This window comes from Microcebus murinus, chromosome 17, assembly GCF_040939455.1.
Source record: "Microcebus murinus isolate Inina chromosome 17, M.murinus_Inina_mat1.0, whole genome shotgun sequence".
Taxonomy (NCBI): domain Eukaryota; kingdom Metazoa; phylum Chordata; class Mammalia; order Primates; family Cheirogaleidae; genus Microcebus; species Microcebus murinus.
This window is the reverse complement of record NC_134120.1, coordinates 59664914-59685369: the sequence shown is the minus strand read 5'-3', so window position 1 is coordinate 59685369 and position 20456 is coordinate 59664914. Positions and strand designations below refer to the sequence as shown.

Below are 20456 nucleotides of genomic sequence, written 5' to 3'. Positions count from 1 at the left end.
AGAAGAGAACAGTATCATCCCCATCTGTGGCTGAGGAAGCTGGGGTACAGTGATGTGCGCACAGTCACACATAGCTAGTCATTGGCCAAGCCAGGAAGCAAGCCTCCCATCTCTCAAGGTCAGGGGCCTGCCCCTCTGTCTGTGTCACGTTCCCCGCTGATAGAGGGCTTCTTCCCCAGCAAGAGGAAATGAACGGCCCCTCTGCCCAGAATTCCGAACTGCCAGAAGATAACTGGATCACATCAAGACAACAGAGATGTCTGTCCCCAAGGTCCCCTAAACAGTCTTTGATCTCCATCATCAAGTCCTTGCATCCTGCTGATTTCACATCTTCCTTGTCCTTCGTCATCCTGGTCATTTACAAAGGACATATATATGATCTTTCCCTAAGGTCTCTGGAAGGACCTGTAGGTGCCAGTGAGGAAGAACCTGTGGGTCATCAGCAGGATGATAACGTGAGTCTACAGGTAAGCCCGCAGCACACCTGGTGACTCTGGGAGACAGGCAGGGTTCCACTTATGTATCCACTAGTCATCATGCAGCAAACTGTTGCCACCAAAGGATAGGCACTTGGCTTAAACAGGGAACCCACAAATGACTGAACCAGTCCCCATTATAAGGGTGGAGGTACCCATGGGTACGAACCATTCCAGTTCTCTGCGGAAGCACTTTCTCTTCTGTTTGCTTGAGGAACCCCTGAACTTCACTCAAACTTTACTTCCTTGTGCTGCTTCCACTTTGTTGGCACAGCGCTCTGGGTGTGCCTCTGAGAGGGAAAGGCGCTGTTGTAACTCACACCCGGGTTTCCATCTTCCTTTGCTCCAGACTTCGAGTTTCTCAAGAGCAGGTATTGCATCCAGGTGTTCTCTGTCCCCAGCACCTAGTAAGAAGGCTGGCAGAGTAGGTGCTCAGACAGTGACGGGGCCAGGGTGTGTAAGAGCTTCGGTGACTGAGTAGGTGATGCTGTCACAACAGCCAAGTTGCTGTGGACATACGGAACACTGTGGCCTGCCAGGGTTCAGGGATGTGGGGACACCGCCTGCCTGAGGGCAGCGCCCTGCTCGCATGCTGTTCATGGGATCATGCTGGCAATGTCGCCTCACCACCCGGTCTTCGTATTTTCATTCTAAACCGAGGGAGGTGCTCTTCTGGCATCTTTATGTCTGTGCTTCCAATTTGGTCCATTTATAGACTTAACTTTACATCATTTTTATTATAAAAAATACTTCTTTGTATACTGAAGTTTTCACCTATATCATTCTTTGATGCTATACAAGTTTTAATGATTTTCATTCTTTAAAAGCATTTGCAGAATACAGTGGATTTATCCATATTTATTCCCCTCAGTATGAGGCATTTAGGTTGTTTCCACACTTCTGCTCTTGTGAATAACATCTGCTGTTATTTATAGCACTGAGACTAGCATCTCAGTGTGGAGTCACTGCGTCAGGGAACATAGACATCTGTGAGGTTCTTGCCAGGTTGTGCCGTCCGTCCTGCCTCCCCAAGGCCTGTGCCAGTGAGCACCAGCCCCACCAGTGTCCTATGATTGTGTCCCCACCACCTCCAGCCAATGCCTTTCCTGAAGTCGAGGTAGACATGGGTTCTGAGAGCCTCAGACCTAAGAGTTGGGCTGGGTATTTTCAATAAAACTGCCTCTTTCCAACTCTGATGATCAACTTTCCCAATCCTGTAGGAGAAACCACAGACCTCAGAGAGCCGCTGGCTGAAGTATCTGGAAAAGGACTCCCAAAAACTGGAGCTGGAAAGAGTGTGTTTCGACAGACAGCCCTCATCCAAAACAGAGCCAGACTGCCCTTTCAGTCAAGACCTGCCTAGAAAAAGGTGCTACACATGCCTCCCATCCAGCCCTGGTCCAGTGCCCACACTGCCTTTTGCAGTAGGGGCACCTTGGTGGCGAGTGCCAGCAGGTGGGAAAACTAGGGCAGCCACTGTCACTGTCAGCCCCTTGGCCTGGCCGGGCACAAGCTGGGCAGGATGCCAGCATAGGCACCTTTTCCAATGCCCACGTAATTCTGAGTGTCTCAGACAGGACTGACCTCAGGGAAGAATTTAAGGGCAGAGCTTACAAAGTGAAGCATGACCAGGGTAGCTGATGGACCTGGGAACTTTTAGCCTAGCAAAGACCTCACTTTCTGGAAAGTTCTGCTCTGGGCTTCCTCTGTGCATTTCAGTGAGTTTTCTGGAGAGATTGCCTTAGGCTAAGGATCTCCCATGACCTCAGGTAGTGCTTTTGGGGGGTAGATTTCTAGTTTCAAAGAGCATTATAACAAGTACATGCTACAGAGCAGAGAAACGGATGGCCTGGCCTGGCCTTGCTGCAGTTGAATATCCCTAGCTGCCAGCTGGGAAGCGGGAGGCATGAGAAGGCTCCCACCTGAGCTGTTGGGCCAGATGACCATGGAGTCAGGTTCTGGGGGCACTGTTTGATGATAGGACTGTTGACAGCACTGTCCCTCTGCCAGGAAATGGAGCCAGAGCACAGTCCAGCCTCCGTGCAGCTTTGATGTCCAGGGCTTGGGCAACTCCGAGGTCACCTTGGAACCCCAGGTAGGCGATGGAGGATAGTTATTTCTCTGTGGTCCCAGTGACCAATGAGCATCTATGGGACTTTTTTATTGTGTTGTTTTGTCAGTAGTTGGTGGGGTGTAAGGTGTATACCCCAAAAAGCCCAACTTCCTGCCTGGGGTTCTTATCTTTTGTTTGGAAGCCACCTCCTCTATGGTCTGTACCCTATTTCCCTCCTATCCTCTCTGTGATGCTAACTCAAGGCCAGAGGGCATCCTAACACCTTGGAGCCAACTAAAGTTGGCCAACAGGGATTTTCTGAGTCAGGAGGGGCACCTTTGTCCAGTGGTCGTCAGAGGGCTTGCCCTGGATTTCTGGGAAAATGCTTCCCTCTACACCTGCACTTCCCCGGTGTGCACTCTTGCACAGGAGACCCTCTTCACTTAGGGTGTCTTGTTCTTGATGCTTCCATCCTGGCAGGCCCCGTGCACATTCAGCCTGAGCCAGGGGCGCTACTGGGCATCAGTCACTGTCAGCCAAGGTCTGCCTTCAGTCAGCCTCAGACCGCGCACGGAGCGCTGGCTCACAACCAGGAGGCAGAGTGCAAACTTTGGTGTTGCCACTAACTAGCTTTGTGACCCCAGATAAGTATGTGGCCTCGAATCTCCACAGAAGAATGATCATGTGCCAGTCCCTGGGCACATGATTTTATTATTATTTTATTTTTATTATATTATTATTATTATTTTATTTTTTTTGAGGCAGAGTCTCGCTCTGTTGCCCAGGCTAGAGTGCTGTGGCATCAGCCTAGTTCACAGCAACCTCAAACTCCTAGGCTCAAGCAATCCTTCTGCCTCAGCCTCCTGAGTAGCTGGGACTACAGGTATGCGCCACCATGCCCGGCTAATTTTTTTCTATTTATTTTTAGTTTGTCAATTAATTTCTTTCTATTTTTAGTAGAGATGGGGTCTCGCTCTTGCTCAAGCTGGTTTCGGAACTCCTGACCTTGAGTGATCGGCCCACCTCGGTCTCCCAGAGTGCTAGGATTACAGGCGTGAGCCACCGCACCTGGCCTATTCCTTTGTTTTAAAGGTGAGGATGAGAGGCTTGAGTGAGGTCACAGTAAGTGCAACACAAGCAAAGCCAACAGTAAGCATCAGCACTGCAGAGCCTCTTCCATGTTGCCTGGGTGGCCGCGCTGCAGGGACCTGCTCCGTCACTACCTTCAAATCCCTTTGTCGGCCGTGAAACCCATTTTCAGTGGATCTTCGGTTCCTGAGGTAGAAGCCAGGCCCCCCCTGCACCTATGTCCTACCCCACAGGGAGCTCAGTGCAACGATTGCCACAGCTGCAGAAGCCCAGTGCAGTTCTGGGAGTCATCCCATCCCTTTGCAGATGGTCTCCAGGGCCCCCCTGATCTCACCTCCTCTCAGGCATCCCGACCTGATTCTACAGTCCCCAGGAGATGGACCACCTGATGACAGGAGAATGTCTTTTTGTGGACAGCCAGGCCATGGGATTTAGCGGAGGCACTGGGATGAGGTGAAGAGTGTTTATTCGCTTTGCTTTGCTAACCCTCAAAGCCTGTCCCCCACTTGCTAGCCTGCAGGAGTAGACAGGCTTCAAGCACAAGGCAAGGTTGCCATAGGGCAGCCTGCCGGCCCAGGCACCTACAGATGTCCTCACTAACAAGGGTGAGGTCATCTTCTCCATTTCTATTTTAGGGCTGTGCTGGCCTGATCGGGAAGGTGAAACGAGACAGCCAGTGCCTCCAGAACTCTGTGGACTGCAGCACCAGTGAGCGTGGTGCTCATCTGTGGGAACTACAGAGTGCTGCCCAGCGTGTCAAAACCATACCTTCTGAAAGGACACGAATTCTCCTGTCAACTGAGGACAGCTCACATGTGGACACAGAGCCACAGAGACTACTACTACAACCTGTACCAGCTGGTCCGGTATAGGTTGAGCAAGGGACCCGCAGGGCCCAGAGCCCAAGGGAAGGCCACACACACCCCCACATCTGGATCTGAGAGGCCCTGCTGGAAGGCCTCCACAACTGCTGGGCAGTTGTGGAGCGTGGGGATTTCTCAGGCAGAGAGTGGGTCCCTGATCCAAGAGGCACAAAAGCCCCCACCCATGCAACTGTGTGACCTCTTTACAACTGGGGAGGATGATCTGTGAACTGAAACTAGCGTGTTACTGACTGAGATACACTTATTACACGGGCCTCTTTCCACTGGACTCCTATAGCAAGGAAACAGGGTTCCCCCTAGGTTTTTTTTTTTTTTTTTTTTTTTTTGAGACAGAGTCTCACTTTGTTGCCCAGGCTAGAGTGAGTGCCATGGCGTCAGCCTGGCTCACAGCAACCTCAATCTCCAGGGCTCAGCGATCCTACTGCCTCAGCCTCCCGAGTAGCTGGGACAGGCATGCACCACCATGCCCGGCTAATTTTCTGTATATATATATTTTTTAGTTGGTCAATTAATTTATTTCTATTTTTGGTAGAGACAGGGTCTCACTCAGGCTGGTTTCGAACTCCTGACCTTGAGCAATCTGCCCGCCTCAGCCTTCCAAAGTGCTAGGATTACAGGTCCCCCTAGGTTTTTAACAGGCATGGTGTACAAGGACCAACAGTAAACATTACTGCCTAACAAATCATTTCTCGTTGCAACTGACACTAGGACAACATTGTTGATTAAAGTGCTGATACCATTTAATTACAGATTGTTTAGAAATATGGAAATAGGATGGCTACAAAGGACTCTTCTCACTTCAAAGGACTCTTCTCACTTTAAAAGCAGCTGACACATTTGGAAATGAGAGAACTGAACCATTGTGGTTAGGAGAAGAGGGTCAGCACGTGGCAGGCAGCATCGCATGTGGTCTTCCCTTCCTGGTTCCCCAGTAGGGACCCTGCAGCCACCGGCTACCCCATCCTCCCAGCTCTCCTTCAAAATCAGAATATATCAGGTTTCTAGCAGAAAATCAACTCAGTACTACTAGTTAACTTAAAAAAAAAAAATCAGAAGGCCATCAGGCTGCTGGTATGCCTCTGGCAGGATAGAGGCTGGGGCCAGGGCCTGCTCTGCCCTGGAAAGCTGCAAGGAGCCAGGGCACTGAGGGAGGCCAGGCTAGCTTCTTAGACATCGATGGGCACACTCAGACTTTCCCCCCACGTCACTTGTTCTGCTGCCTGAATGGCTTCATGCACCCTACCCCCCGATTCTGGAATAAGAAGGCAGAGAAACTGGCCCATGCAGAGGCCTGCATCATACACTAGCTCAACACAACTATGAGACCAAAAAGGAGAACACTGGTGAACAGAAGTGGTCACAATGGTGGCGGGTGCTTTGAATACTGGATGGTGTCCAGAGCAGCTCCAATGTCATAATTCTTGGTCTGGAGGAGCCTGGTGAGCCAGCCGCCTTCATCAGAGAACCCCATGGACAACATCTGAGACAGGGACTCGATCAGCCTCGGGTCAGCCTCTGCCAAGAACAATGAGAAGCCATGAGCAAGCGTTGCTAAGCCCCATATGCAACCCAAGGCACAGACACTGGCATCCTGGTCTTCAGCCAGGAAATCCCCAATGCCCACCAGGGGCCAGCCCTGCCCTGGGACCTCAAGCCCTCCCAAGAATCCCCAAGATGCAGCTGCTGACAAGTATTTTTTGTACAGGGCCAGACTGTAGCTATTTCTGGCTGGCTGTGCAGGCTCTGCCACAACTACTGAATTCTGCCACTGTGGCCCCAGAGCAGCCACACAGGATGAAAACATATGAGCATGGCTATGTTCCAATGAAACTTCATTTATGGACACTGAAATTTGAATTTCATCTAATTGTCACATCATTTGATTTAAAAATGTAAGAATCACTCTTAGCCCACAGGCCATAGTTTGCTACCTCCTGCTCAGAGACAGAGAAGATATATACTGGCAACCCAACAGTTGGCTCACCCATTACTCAACACTACTTATGTCACTGCAACATGATAATAAGGAACCTAAGCTGTGTCTTTTATTCAGAGTCACTCTGACTACCAGTCCCCACCTCACTCTGCTGCTTTCCAAACCACCCACTTCACATGGTGGCTTCCTGCCTGGCACCTACAGGGATCTTGGCCGTGACCGCTGCACTAAGGTCAGCCCTTGCTGTGAGGAAAGTGAACATGGGGTGAGTCCACTGTCAGAATCACGAGCCAGTGCCAAACCCATGGTATCTTCTAGTCACACCTGCCTTCTTCATTCTTGGTCTAAATCTGAGCTCATCTACTATCACTCAGTATAAACTCCAAGGACAAAGCCTACTCCTGATTTCTGTGTCTACAGACGAGCCCCATGGCAGAGAACACCCCATCCTTTGATCTGTGTTGCTGAAATCAGAAGGTGACAGGATGCTCTGAAAGAGAAAGGCAGAAATACAAAACCTCCTATATCACTCACCTGGTGGAAGATGTGGGTACAGGGCAGCTTCCTTCAGCCCTGTGGGTCCTTCCTGAGAAGGGTCCAAAGAGCTTGGCCCTTCAGAGTCTGGCATCTGTAGAGACTGGAGTTCACCTGTCGATGGGTCCACTTCTTTTGAAGATAAATGGGTCCAGTCATCATCTCCTCCAGAACAGTTGTCAGATTCCATCTGTTCCTGGAACAAAAGTCACATGAGCACACAAGGGAAATGACAGCAGGCCAAGCTGAGCACAGCACTTCTTCCTGGAGGAGTCAGGGTGTGATGGGGGTGTGTATGATTGTGCGTGAGGTACCCAGGCAGGGCTGGCAAGGTGCTACAGGCAACGGTGAGGCACTCACAAAGACCAAGTATATTTTTCCCTACAAAGTTCTAGCAGAAGGTTCACAGTGACTTAAGTGCCACAAACATAACTCTGCAACAGCACCAGGGAGCCTTGGGCTACATAAGTGGGGCTCTGTAGGTGCTGGGGATGAGGCAGCAGTGTGGGGCAGAAAGCAGTAGGCAGTGACAGGTGGCAGGAGGGGAACAGGCTTGCCTCGGGCTGCCCCACAGACTCCAGTTCGATCTTTTTCATTTGCTCTGCCAGAGACTGCTCGGTATTCTCGACGTTCCCTTCTGGCTTGGTGGGGTCAGAAGAGCAGCTGCTTGGCTGAGAGCCACTCTTCTCTTCTGTGCTGGAAGTCTCTGGAGAGATGGGCATCAGGCGGCTTCTTTTCCCTCCATGTTCCACATCAATATCAACTTCAATGCCTAGAGGCCAGGGAAGAAACTGGAAGCTATGAAGTCCCCCAGAGGATGGGCCTGCTGGCAGGGTTTCGGCATGTGGGGACTACAGGCTCACAGAGGTCCTCTGTTGTCCCCACAGCCTGTGAAGGTTGGAAAGGTGGTCCTTACTGGATGGACACAGACACTGGGCTTTACTACGGAGCTTGGCCCAGAGTCAGGCAGATAGCATGGGACCCGCCAAGACACAAAGCCATGAGGCAGAAGGTGCCCTGTGATTTTCAGGATCCCAAGGGCTTCTCTCCCAGTATCCTTACCCCAAATCACCTTGGCTTCCACAAACGCTCTTCCAGTACGTTCACCATGTTGGACCTGTCTCTTCCTCCAATTAGCAAAACATTAACCTCAGCTAACATCCAAGGTCAGCTTCTGAGCCACAAAGTCCACAGAGACCATGCAGAACACAGGCTGCACAGTACGCTGGCCAGGCCATATGAACATGGTGAATCAAACACGACACGTGGCCAGATGCCACATCCGCAGCGAAAACCAAATGCCACACCACGGTGGCACACAGGGTTTTGTGCTATGCTAAGTACCCTTTTTTTTTTTTTGGTTTTTACTTCAGTAGATTTAAGGGTATGAGTAGTTTTGTTTTTGAGACAGAGTCTTGCTCTGTTACCCAGTCTAGAGTGCTGTGGCGTCAGCCTAGCTCACACCAACCTCAAATTCTGGACCCAAACCATCCTCCTGCCTCAGGCTCCCGAGTAGCCGGAACTACAGGCATGCGCCACCATGCCCGGCTAATTTTTTCTATATATATTAGTTGGCCAATTAATTTCTTTCTATTTTTAGTAGAGATAGGGTCTCGCTCTTGTTCAGGCTGGTTTTGAACTCCTGACCTCGAGCAATCCGCCCACCTTGGACTCCCAGAGTGCTAGGATTATAGGTGTAAGCCACGGCGCCTGGCCATGAGTAGTTTTTGATTACAGAGATGAATTGCATAGTGGTGATGTCTAGCCTTTTAGTGTACTGATCACCTGAACAGCGTACATCATACCCACAGGCAAGGTGCATGCATTCAAACACTAGGGTTCAGCTCGGGGAAGCAGGCAGACCCTGCCAGCAAAGTGAGGCCCTGAGACAGGCAACATGGGGTGGCCTGCGTGCCTCCAGGCTCACGCATGCTCCAATGGTAGAATCACCTGCACCGATTTCTAAATTCAAATTTAGCTAAGAACTCACACCCACAGCTTAGCACCAATATTTCCCAGATGTGTCCGGAGGCTTTGGTGCATACTCCCTGACTCCCCATGCCCTGCCTGCACCTGAGCTCCCTGTGCTCCCTCAGCTCCTGCTGCTCTTGCCTGATGTTCCAGTTTACATCTGGTCGCTTCTTACACTAGATCAATATTTACCTCCCCTTCCCCTATCCTTTTTTAAAAACTCAATTTTTGGGTTAAAGCAGCATTCCATGTTTATGAAGTGCCACTACATAAATATCGTTCTTTGGGCCGGGCATGGTGGCTCATGCTTGTAATCCGGGCACCCTGTTAGGCTGAGTCAGTAGGATCCCTTTAGCTAGAAGTTCGAGACCAGCCTGAGCAAAGCCAAGACCCCATCTCCACTAAAAAAATAGAAAAATTAGCCAGGGATGGTGGCATCCGCCTGTAGTCCCAGCTACTCAGGAGGCTGAGGCAGGAGGATTGCTTGAGCCCAGGAGTTTGAAGTTGCTGTGAGCTAGGCTGACATCACAGCACTCTAGACCAGGCAACATAGACTCTGTCTCAAAAAAAAAAATTGTTCTTTGCTGGGCCAAGCAGTGGACATGATTATGTCCTTGTATAGATTTTTGTTTTCCTGCCACTAACAATGCCCTCTTTTTCATTTGCTAACTTTCCCCATTTCTCCAGCAGCATCTCTACAATTTTCTATGAGGGCAAAGCAGATCAGAGGCCCCATGAGTTCTGGTATTTTCCCTGGAGTGCCTGCTGCGGCCAGAGCTAGCAGTACACGGGCAGGCGCCTGGCTGTGTGGCAATGGCGGCCTCGACTTTCACCTGGCAACTCCCTTTACCTCTCTCCTGTGTGAGGTCCCATTTCCTGGTACCTCTGTTCTTCATCCTAGGTTTACTTCTTTATTTGATTCAAGCCAAGGTCAGCACTGTTCTGCTCTCTTGTTTGATCATTTTAGCTTAGTATAGAATTATAGGTTGAAAAACCTTTTTAGGCCAGGCACGGTGGCTCATGCCTGTAATCCTAGCACTCTGGGAGGCCGTAGGCGGGAGGATCACTCGAGGTCAGGAGTTTGAAACCAGCCTGAGCAAGAGCAAGACCCCGTTTCTACTAAAAATAGAAAAAAATTAATTGACCAACTAAAAATATATATACCAAAAAAAAAAAAAAAATTAGCCAGGCATGGTGGCGCATGCCTGTAGTCCCAGCTACTCGAGGGGCTGAGGCAGGAGGATTGCTTTAACCCAGGAGATTGAGGTTGCTGTGAGCTAGGCTGATGCCACGGCACTCACTCTAGCCTGGGCAACAAAGTGAGACTCTGTCTTAAAAAAGAAAGAAAAAAGAAGAACCTTTTTGACTGACTGACTTTTTTTTTTTTTTTTGAGATAGAGTCTCACTTTGTTGCCCAGGCTAGAGTGAGTGCCGTGGCGTCAGCCTAGCTCATAGCAACCTCAATCTCCGGGGCTCAGCGATCCTACTGCCTCAGCCTCCCGAGTAGCTGGGACTACAGGCATGCGCCACCATGCCTGGCTAATTTTTTTTTTGTATATATATTTTTAGTTGGTCAATTAATTTATTTCTATTTTTGGTAGAGATGGGGTCTCGCTCAGGCTGGTTTCGAACTCCTGACCTTGAGCAATCTGCCCGCCTCGGCCTCCCAAAGTGCTAGGATTACAGGCGTGAGCCACCACGCCCGGCCTTGACTGACTTTTGAAGTGACCAAAGTTGTTCCACTGTCTGCTAGCGTCCCATTGTTGCCCTTTGTGCCTGCGCACATCACAGTGACCAGGAGAGTTCCAGGAGCCCTCCTCATGCCGGGCTCTGGTGTCTGACAGCAAAAAGCTTTGCTGTGGGGTCTTTCTCAATCATTGTTCCAGGCATTCTGGGCCCCTTTCAACCTTGAGATTATCAACAGTGCCAAAAACCTGTCCTGCATTCCCTGTTCATTTCCTCATTTCAGTTTTCTGTTCTCTTTCTGGGATTCCTATTCATCCTATATTGGGCTTCTAGGATTAACCTTCTACTAATTTTTTCATCTTTTCTATTTCTATTTATTTTGCTTTTGGAATAACTCCTTAAGACAATCTTAGAATCTAAGCCTTCTTAAATTTTTAGTTTTCTGGCTGGGCGTGATGGCTCACGCCTGTAATCCTAGCACTGTGGGAGGCTGAAGCAGGTAGATCACTCGAGGTCAGAAGTTTGGAAACCAGCCTGAGCGAGACCCCATCTCTACTAAAAAGAGAAAAATTAATTGACCAACTAAAATATATATATACAAAAAACTAGCTGGGCATGGTGGTGCATGCCTGTAGTCCCAGCTACTCGGGAGGCTGAGGCAGCAGGATCTCTTGAGCCCAGGAGTTTGAGGATGCTGTGAGCCAGGCTGATGCCACGCTACTCACTCTAGCCAGGGCAACAAAGTGAGACTGTCTTAAAAAAAAAAACAAAAACATATTTTTAGTTTTCTTCTTCCTATTTTTTTTTTTTAATTTGTAAGAACTTTCTTATTCTGTTCCCTTTGTTCCCCTTTTTATAGTATTCCACTCCTTTTCATGGATAAAGTACTCTTATATCTCATTCAGTACATTATGACTTTGTAAGGCCTTCTTTTCCATGTGCAGAGGCTCTCCTTGGATGGCTGGTGGCTGTGCCTGTCTGACCCTAGTGAGGCACTAAGAAGAGGCCCACAGGAAGCCCTCTCTGTGGGGCCAGGGCCTGCCTTAGCTTCCCCTCTGTAGGGTGACTACAGCCCAGCTGGTGGGGGCTGTAGGACTCTTCTGGAGCATTCAGCCTCCCTCAAGAGGGACTCCCCATCTCCTGTCTGGCCAAGGAAGTGGCTGCTGGGCCCACTCCTTGCTCATGATGCCCAGTGCCTGGTTAATGCGTTCTGCTGTGTCCCCAGTATCCCATGGCTGAAGCTACCCTGGGTCAGGTGCCCCTGGAATCAAACATAGGTCTCCTGCAGGGGTGGCAAGGACCATCACCTGGCTGAGAGACACCCTGGAGCCTCTTAGTGACCCTTACTAGAGGTTTTCAACCTGTCCCCTTGTAGCCTGGCCGTGTCACTCCCCCCTCTTGCCTTTCCTGGCACCTAGCAGATGGTCTTGCCTCTCAACAGGGCTGCGTACAGGTCTCCGCAGTTGCCTCTATGTGCGATGTGTTGATCACATCAACACACCTCTATGTGTGGGTGTGTTGATGCCTCCGCAGTTGCCTGCCATCCCCATCATTTCCTGTCTTCCAAAATCTGACATCTTCTTATATTTTCCTCTCTTACTTTCTTTCCCTTTTTTTTTTTTCTTTTTTTGAGACAGAGTCTCGCTTTGTTACCCAAGCTAGAGTGAGCGTTGTGGCGTCAGCCTAGCTCACAGCAACCTCAAATTCCTGGGCTCAGGCAATCCTTCTGCCTTAGCCTCCCAAGTAGCTGGGACTACAGGTGTGAGCCACGATGCCTGGCTAAGTTGTTCTATATATATTTTTAGTTGGCCAATTAATTTCTTTGTATTTTTAGTAGAGACGGTGTCTCACTCTTGCCCAGGCTGGTTTTGAACTCCTGACCTCGAGCAATCTGCCCGCCTCTGCCTCCCAGAGAGCTAGGAGTACAGGTGTGAGCCACTGCACCCAGCCTCTTTCCCTTTTTCTTGTCCTTGCTGCTTTATGCCTCTTTGCTTAAGCCTTTACTGTTGTTTTAGTAGCATTTGAGGGGAGCAGAGATAAAAGCAGGCTTAACTACAGCTGCCTCCATCTGTAGTACTTAGTTTTTCTTTTTTCCTTCCAACTTTTCTTTATGAAGCAAACAGAAAAGCTGAAAGAATAGTACATTTTTAAAAACTGGGTGAGTGATTGGACACTTCTGTAAACAGAGCAGAGATTATTCAGGGTTGTCCCAAAAGTCACCATACATAGGAAAATGGGAAATTATAGTTTTATGTACCTTTGTTTACAAAATAGTCATTACAAAATTTTACAAAATGTTTCCTTGTATGGAGACTTTTGGGACACCCTATAGAATTTGGGTTCCTACAACTTGAATAAACCCTGAGATTTCAACCCAGAGTTTACCACACTGGACAATGTCCTGTGACCAGCTGCCCCCAAAGCCTCTATGTGTAGGTGTGTTGATCAAAGATACTGTGAACAGGAAGGGTCCTGCTGCTTTATGTCCTAGACATCAGTGACTGCGACCTCCAGGCCAACAAAGTCCTGGGCCTCAGTGGTGGATCACACAGCTGCTTCTCACAGCACCTAACAAAAAAGGCAGAGGCTCTGTGCTTGACAGTCACTGCCCCTCCACACACTGCCACTGGAGCCTGCTGCTGACTCGTTCCCCTTGGGCCCTGCTCTGGGAACAGTCTCTTCTAGGCAGTTACCATGTGAGTCATCCTGCTTTTAGGTCCTCATAAAGAACGAAAAATACCCGTGACTGTAACAACAAATGGAAACCTCCAAAGCAAGAGGCCCGGGCCCCATCAGGACCCACTTACAAGACCAAGGCAGGCCAGGGCTGGGGGCTGCTCTGTTTCAAAGTCCTTGCCTGAACCAGACTTGGCTTTGTGGCTTTCCGGCATGGCTCTCCTTCATTCTTTTAGTGAAGGGCTTTTGTTCTTCATAATTTTAATCACGTTTCCATACACCAAAATATATACTCCCAAAACCCTTCATTGGTGATTCTGACGCTCAGCAAGGCTTGAGAACCACTGTTCATTTGTTTCCTCCAGACAAGCTGCCCAGGGTCCCTAACAGCCCATTAGTTGGAGGCATATGCCTCAAAATTCAACTGCAGGCCAGGCACGGTGGCTCACTCCTGTAATCCTAGCACTCTGGGAGGCTGAGGCAGGAGGATTGCTCGAGGTCAGGAGTTCGAGACCAGACTGAGCAAGAGCAAGACCCCATCTCTATTAAAAATAGAAAGAAATTAGTGGAACAACTAAAAATATATAAAAAAAAATTAGCCGGGCATGGTGGCGCATGCCTGTAGTCCCAGCTACTCAAGAGGCTGAGGCAGAAGGATTGCTTGAGCCCAGGAGCTCGAGGTTGCTGTGAGCTCAGCACTGTAGCCCGGGCAACAGAGTGAGACTGTCTCAAAAAAAAAATTTCAACTGCAATTTTTCAGACTTTTACTGTGTCCCGAGTGAATGGCAGAGGTGTTTAGGCACAGCCTATCTCCCAATTAGACTCTGATCACTGCACCACTGTTTTACCCTCGTTGGAAGGCATTAAGAATAACAACTTTTTTTCTCATTCTCTCAAAACCTCTAACTCCAGTATAGAAGCCATGTGTGTGGTCTGAGCTGTTTAATTTAGCAGCAGCAATGCTAAGATGTCACTGCTGCCTCAAAGCAGAACAAGTGGGGTTGAAGCAGATGGCGGTCATGCCCTGTAGCCATGGCAGGGTATAGCAGGTGGGGTCGGGGGACCCCTCCCATCAGCATTCCTGATAGAAATTGGACACAACCTTTGGACAGGCTAGGTGGACACTACCTGCTACTGCAGTCACAAAGATGAGCTCTCTCTTCTAGTCTGCAATCATGATCTCTTACAACCTTGAACTGGAAGTCACCTTCATGAGCTGATTCTTACTGCCACAAGCCAAACCCTGCAGCACCCACCTCCAGACCCTTGGATGAATGCAGCCAGCACTTTCTAAAGCCACAGGAGAGTATCTCAGAGCCTGCACCTGAGGTCACGTGGCACTACTCTGGAGTGCCTGCTGGGGGTCACCCACACCAGCAGACCTACTCTGCAGTCCGAGGCACTGTGTCACAAAGAGCACCTGCCTCCACTGCTCCCTTCCCCTGAAATTTGGCACAGGCCCAGCACTCAAACACCCAGGAATGGTTTGGTGGTTACAAACAAAAAGGAAGAATAAATAAATAGCATCTCAGCTAACGACTACTGAAGTCCTCAAGTCCAAATCTCAAGGCTCAGTTTAGGGGAAAATGCAGACTGTTATTCCCTCAGTAAAGGACAGTTAGAAGGTGACAGGCCAGCCCTGCAACCATAACCTAGTCACCCTGCTGGGTATCCCTGCCAAATGCTGGCTGATTCCACTTCAGTCCCTGTGGAAAGCTCAAGAATTTGTCAGTGAATTGATCTTGAATTGCCTGTGGTCCAGCACTTGGCAAAGGCCGATCTGAGGCAACAGAACCTCACCAGTGTCAACTACCCATTTCTCCACAGGGTCCCAGGTGGAAGTTTCAGAAGGTACACACTGAGTCACCGCAGCCCTCAGCTGGCCTTGAGGGACAGACAAGGAGGGTCACTCACCCAGGGGGCCGAGGGCAGCTGCCACGCTCTCTCCTACATTCTTCAGGAAACTCACGCTGGGATCCTCAGATGGACCAGAAGCTTTGATTTTTTTAAAACAAAAAGGTATCTTTAATTCAGTGCCTTTGATACCTATCACCTTCCTGCCAGCCAAGGTCCCTGTCATCCCAGGTGACCTCTACCCCTAGTAATCTCATCACCTTTCTCCTCTCTCTCCCACTCTGCACCCTCCCCTACATGGGCCATTCCACCTTCTTCTGTGACCCTGGTGTTCAGTTACCCCACAGGGGCTCAGTACACACAACAGGGAAGTACTGACCACATCCTAGATATGTTACTAACTCAAAGTTTAACAAATTTCCTCATCTTTGTCCTAAAAGATGAAGTGAATCAAAGGACACAGTAAGACTAATAAAATCAGAATCTAAAAATCTAGAATGCAAGGCCATGGGTAAGTTTTTAACTTTGAGACTGTTTTTTTTTTTTTTTTGAGACAGAGTCTCGCTTTGTTGCACAGGCTAGAGTGAGTGCCGTAGCATCAGCCTACCTCACAGCAACCTCAAACTCCTGGGCTCAAGCCATCCTCCTGCCTCAGCCTCCCAAGTAGCTGGGACTACAGGCATGCGCCGCCATGCCCGGCTAATTTTTTTCTATATATATTAGTTGGCCAATTAATTTCTTTCTATTTATAGTAGAGACGGGGTCTCACTCTTGCTCAGGCTGGTTTTGAACTCCTGACCTCGAGCAATCTGCCCGCCTCGGCCTCCCAGAGTGCTAGGATTACAGGCGTGAGCCACCGCGCCCGGCCTTGAGACTGTTTTTGAAAGACTGGAGCAAGGCCAGGTGTGGTGGTTCACACCTATAATCCCAGCATTTTGGGAGGCTGAGACAGGAGGATCACTTGAGCTCAGGAGTTTGAGGTTGCAGTGAGCTATGATAAACACCATCACACTCTAGCCTGGGTGACAGAGTAAAACCCTGTCTTAAAAAAAAAAAAAAAAAGACTTGAACAACTTTAGCTCTGATTTTCCTGACAATTATGACAAAAGAGAAGAGAACAAAGTACATCACAGAGATCTAGGGGAAGGGCCTCCCTGCCTGTACCTCAGGGGTACTTCAAGGGCAGCCTGGTGAGGTGAGAAGAGCTGGAGATGAATTAGTGGACGTAGGCACTCAGGCACCTCAGTTGCCCTACTTGTGAGATGGAGAGATGATACTCCCCGCTTTGCAGGGCCCTTGTGAGGACTGAAGGGCGTGGCAAGAATTCAGGACATGGGAAGGCATGGCTAACAGCCCTGCATGCAGTTCAGACTTGAGCCTCACCTGATTCCGCGGGCGGGCTGGGGTGGGCATCCCCTGCTCGGGGAGGACGTGGGCTCCAGTTCCCTGGTGGGCCCATCTCCCAGCCTGGCCACCCAAAGTGCCCGTGTTTCAGCTTGCGGAGCCAGCGGCTGTGAGAGAAGCCCTGGGGAAGAGTAAGCAGAGGGCAAGGCAGTGAGGGGCAGGGGCTCCTGACACCCTGCATCCCCCAGCATGCACGGAGGGCCTGCTCACCTCGGAGAGGTGCCCAGAGGGGCTGGGGAGCGCGATCTTGGTGTGGCCTCCGTGCAGGCCCTTCCCCTCGCAGACAGCGCACAGGTCATAGTCCGGGCAGATGCTGCACTTGTAGCGGGTTCCCACCACAGGCCCATTGCAACCGTCGCAGATTACATTGGGGTGCACCATGTTGCGGGGTGCCTCCTGAGCATATAGGGGGCGGTGGTCCCGCCGGCACTCCTTCTTCTCTGCAGGGAGGGTGGAGAGAGCCATTAGGATAAGGCCCCCTGGAGTCCTCCCCTCCATCATCACTGCAGGACTGTCACAGTCAGCAAGGTGCCTGCCCAGCTCCCCCACACCAAGGCCACACGGAGTTCAGTTGCTCAGGTGACAGCAAAGAGCAACCAAGAGCCTATGAGGAGGTTCCCAGTCCCAGCACCCGATAACCAGGCGCCTGTGGCCCAGGCAGCAGAGAAGCAGCAGGGGGCCAGGCCTGCACACCTTGGACCTTGCTCCTACCAAGGCCCCCAAAGCTGACCCAGCCCTATGGTACCAGGCCCCATTCCTACGGTGGCCATGGATTCCTCTCTCAGGCCAGGTGCAATATTTGTTATGTCCCTGTCTTACATGGCCCTGAGACTCCTGACCCCTTCTTCAGAAGACATTAAAGTCCTATTTTTGCTCAGCCAGGAGCACCTAGTTTCACAAAGCACCCCAGAGCAGCCCTTACCTTTAATGTAGATTCGGAAAATGTCATCCTTCACGTAGGACATGGCCATTGTCAGTTCCTCATCACTGGAAAAGGCAACCAAGTCCCCATCCTCATCTAAGTTGTTTAAAAGATGACATATAAGAGACCAGGCATGGTGGCTCATGCCTGTTATCCTATCCCTCTGGGAGGCAGAGGTGGGAGGATTGCTTGAGTTCAGGAGTTTGAAACCAGCCTGAGCAATAGTGAGACCCCCATCTCTACTAAAAATAGAAAAATTATCTGGGCATTGTCACACATCTGAAGTCCCAGCTACTTGGGAGACTGAGGCAAGAGGATCACTTGAGCCCATGAGTTTGAGGTTGCTGTGAGCTGTGATGATGCCACTGCATTCTACCCTGGGTGAGAGTGAGACTGTTTCAAAAAAAAAAAAAAAAGGAAACTGAGCCCCTTACTTCCTCACTGCCCCCTTCATATAAAAAAATAAGTATAAATAAAAGACAACACATGAGGCCAAGCCTGGTGGCTCACGCCTGTAATCCTAGCACTCTGGGAGGCTGAGGTAGGTGGATCGCTCAAGGTCAGGAGTTTGAAACCAGCCTGAGCAAGAGCGAGATCCTGTCTCTACTAAAAAAAGAAATTAATTGGCCAACTAAAAATATATATAGAAAAAATAAGCCAGGCATGGTGGCACATGCCTGTAGTCCTAGCTACTTGGGAGGCTGAAGCAGGAGGATCGCTTGAGCCCAGGAGTCTGAGGTTGCTGTGAGCTAGGCTGAGGCCACAGCACTCTAGCCTGGGCAACAGAGTGAGACTCTGTGCCCCCTCCCCCCAAAAAAAGACAACACATGAGCACCCAGGGACTCAGCTGGACACAAGCTGCTGAAATGACTGAAGTCAGTACTAAAGGGACAACTGTGAGGCTGTAAACTGGAGCCCACCTGCCTGAGCCAAGAGGAAGCAGGGGTGAGAAGTGAGACTGCACCTTCAGTCTGGCACTGCTGGATGGCAGTGCTCTACCCTGGGCCGTAGCTGCGCAGGAGGCGGAGGGCATGTACAGGGGCAGCAGCAACAGCTGGCTGCCTACTGCCCGGCCTCTGGGCAGCTGCCCCTTCAGAAAGGTGTCCCCTCAGTCCACATCTGACCAGGCCCAGATCCATCTTCAGCTGTGGGAGATCCCTGCCTGTGCCCTGCTCCGAAGGGGCCTAGCCCTCTTATAAGGCCTTGGGCTTCTGGTGGTTTAGGCGTAAAAGGAGATAGATGAGCCCATCTGCCTGCTGCTTCCCCCAACAAAGCTAATAAAAAATGTATGTAGTCTCCAGTTTTTACCCATTAGCTCAAATGGTTTTAAAGCACCACCAAGTGGGCCAAACTGTACCACACAGCTGCAGGCTGGACAGGCCTGTGGGCCACCAGAGGCAACATCTAGCACAAGAACAGGAGTGGCACCAAGAGGGGGAAACAACCCAAATGTCTCTCAAGTAATGACCAAATAATCAAATCGTGGCCTGTCCATACAACGGAATATTATTCGGCCACAAGAAATGAAGTACCAATATGTGCTGTGACCTGGGTGAACCCTGAGCACATTATGCCAAGTGAAAGACACCACTTGTAAGACGACACTGTATGACTGCACCTCGTGCAGCATCCAGCCAGGAGAATGAACAGATAGAGCAGACCAGAGTTTGCTGGGGAGATGGGAGGATGGAGAGATGACAGATAAAGGACGTGGGGATTATAAAATGAAGAAAAGGCTCTAAAATTGTGATGATGGTCTACAAACCTATCACTATGCTAAAAACCACCGAACTGCTCACTTCAATTGGGTGGACTGTATGCTATGTGACTTATAGCCCAATAAAATTGTCACAAAACTCATCTTTTTAAAGAACAAGAGTGGCAGGAAGGCTGGCAGCACTCCAGAGGGAGGTTCCACCACTGCCCCCTCCCAGGGGCCGGCCTTGGCCACTTGCCTGCCACCACAACCTCCCAACCCCACCCGCAGCAGCCACTGGCCACACCAGTGCAGCAGGAAACTGAACTAGCTCCTGGGCCTCTGTCCCCACACAAACACCTCTGAGGAACGTTCAGATCCTGTGCCCCACTGCCAGTGGGATAAAGTCTGTAACGCGGCCTGGCCTCTGGCGCTCAGTGCCCCACCTCTCCGCGGTCCCGGGCTCCCAGGCCAGGCCAGGCCAGGCCGCCCAGAGTCCCCTCGCACCCCCCGCTTGTTTACCCGCGTCACTGCCTCTCCCTGCCAGCCCTTCCTCCCGGCCGCCCTGTCTGGGCTCTTCTGGGGCATTATCTGAACCCCCCACCTGGCGCGGCAGGATGTCCAGCGTAACCTGAGCGCCCGCCTGACCACCCTGTTCCCGCAGAGAGCCGCGAGGGCGCCCTGGCGCGTCCCGCCACGCTCCGCTCCGCACCGCACGGACTGGGAGGGCGGCACCGTACGCCCCAGGCCCGTGGGCCCGCCGCCCGGGCACCCGAGGGACAGCGCTGAGCGCAAGAACACGGTCGGGACCGGGCCTCGGTCACCACTCCTGGTCACCGTGCAGGCACCCGAGGCGAACTGGGGGCCCACGCCGCCTAGCGAGAAGCCAGACAGCCCCACTCACGGTCCACCGGCCGTCGCCGACGAGGAAGGGGGCGACCACCCCGCCCCGCGGGCCCCGCCGCAGGCGGCCCAGCCCGGCTGGCGTCAGCGCGCCCGGGCCGCTCACCGCGGTAGTGCGCCTGAAAGCCGCCGGGCCGCAGCGCGGGGAACAGGGCAGCCACCCGACTCAGCAGCCGCTCGCAGGGCCCGGGCCCAGCTGCGGCCTCGGCTTCCGCCTCGGGCTCGGGGCTGAAGCAGAAGCTGAAGCGGCGGATCTCGCGCGCCGCGTCCTCCTTGCCCAGAAGGTAGGCCTTCACGGTGCACGACGCCATGGCCGCCAGCCCGAGCAGCCGCCGCGCAGCGCCCGCCGCCGCGCCTTTTGTAGGGGACACG

The 20456-nt window shown here is 51.2% G+C and overlaps 2 protein-coding genes and 1 long non-coding RNA gene across 4 annotated transcripts in view; 1 reads left to right on the top strand and 2 right to left on the bottom strand.

The window, feature by feature from the left end:
• The window catches only part of MRNIP (MRN complex interacting protein), a 16959-nt gene extending 11145 nt beyond the window's left edge, over window positions 1–5814 (top strand). Inside the window, 5 exon segments of the mRNA XM_012789925.3 lie at window positions 392–467; window positions 1697–1845; window positions 2487–2571; window positions 4254–4531; window positions 4533–5814. Of these exon segments, the coding sequence (XP_012645379.2) occupies window positions 392–467; window positions 1697–1845; window positions 2487–2571; window positions 4254–4531; window positions 4533–4710 (766 nt within the window). The 3' untranslated portion in view covers window positions 4711–5814.
• On the bottom strand, window positions 5218–20456 carry SQSTM1 (sequestosome 1). Of its 2 annotated transcripts, XM_012789923.2 has the most exons (8): window positions 20191–20455; window positions 17486–17581; window positions 16774–17003; window positions 16543–16684; window positions 15220–15300; window positions 7530–7744; window positions 6973–7168; window positions 5218–6017 (listed from the first exon to the last, which is right to left on the bottom strand). In XM_012789923.2, the coding sequence occupies exons 1-8, from the start codon at window positions 20393–20395 to the stop codon at window positions 5860–5862; spliced, it is 1323 nt and encodes a 440-aa protein (XP_012645377.1). In that variant the 5' UTR covers window positions 20396–20455; the 3' UTR covers window positions 5218–5859. The 2 variants fall into 2 exon arrangements, with proteins under 2 accessions (XP_012645377.1, XP_012645378.1); XM_012789924.2 differs by lacking the exon at window positions 15220–15300 and having other exon boundaries at window positions 20191–20456.
• LOC142861595 (uncharacterized) lies at window positions 10907–15213 on the bottom strand. The gene is made up of 2 exons (XR_012912829.1): window positions 14020–15213; window positions 10907–12327 (listed from the first exon to the last, which is right to left on the bottom strand). It is a non-coding gene; the product is annotated as an uncharacterized LOC142861595 (long non-coding RNA).

Coding starts and splice junctions, on each gene's coding strand:
- SQSTM1 (XM_012789923.2), bottom strand. CDS start 20,395: ATGGCGTCGTGCACCGTGAAGGCCTACCTTCTGGGCAAGGAGGACGCG. Junction 16,685..16,773: donor CCTCTGGGCACCTCTCCGAG/GTGAGCAGGCCC, acceptor ACTCTTCCCCAG/GGCTTCTCTCACAGCCGCTG. Junction 7,169..7,529: donor AGTCTGTGGGGCAGCCCGAG/GCAAGCCTGTTC, acceptor CTTTTGTTCCAG/GAACAGATGGAATCTGACAA.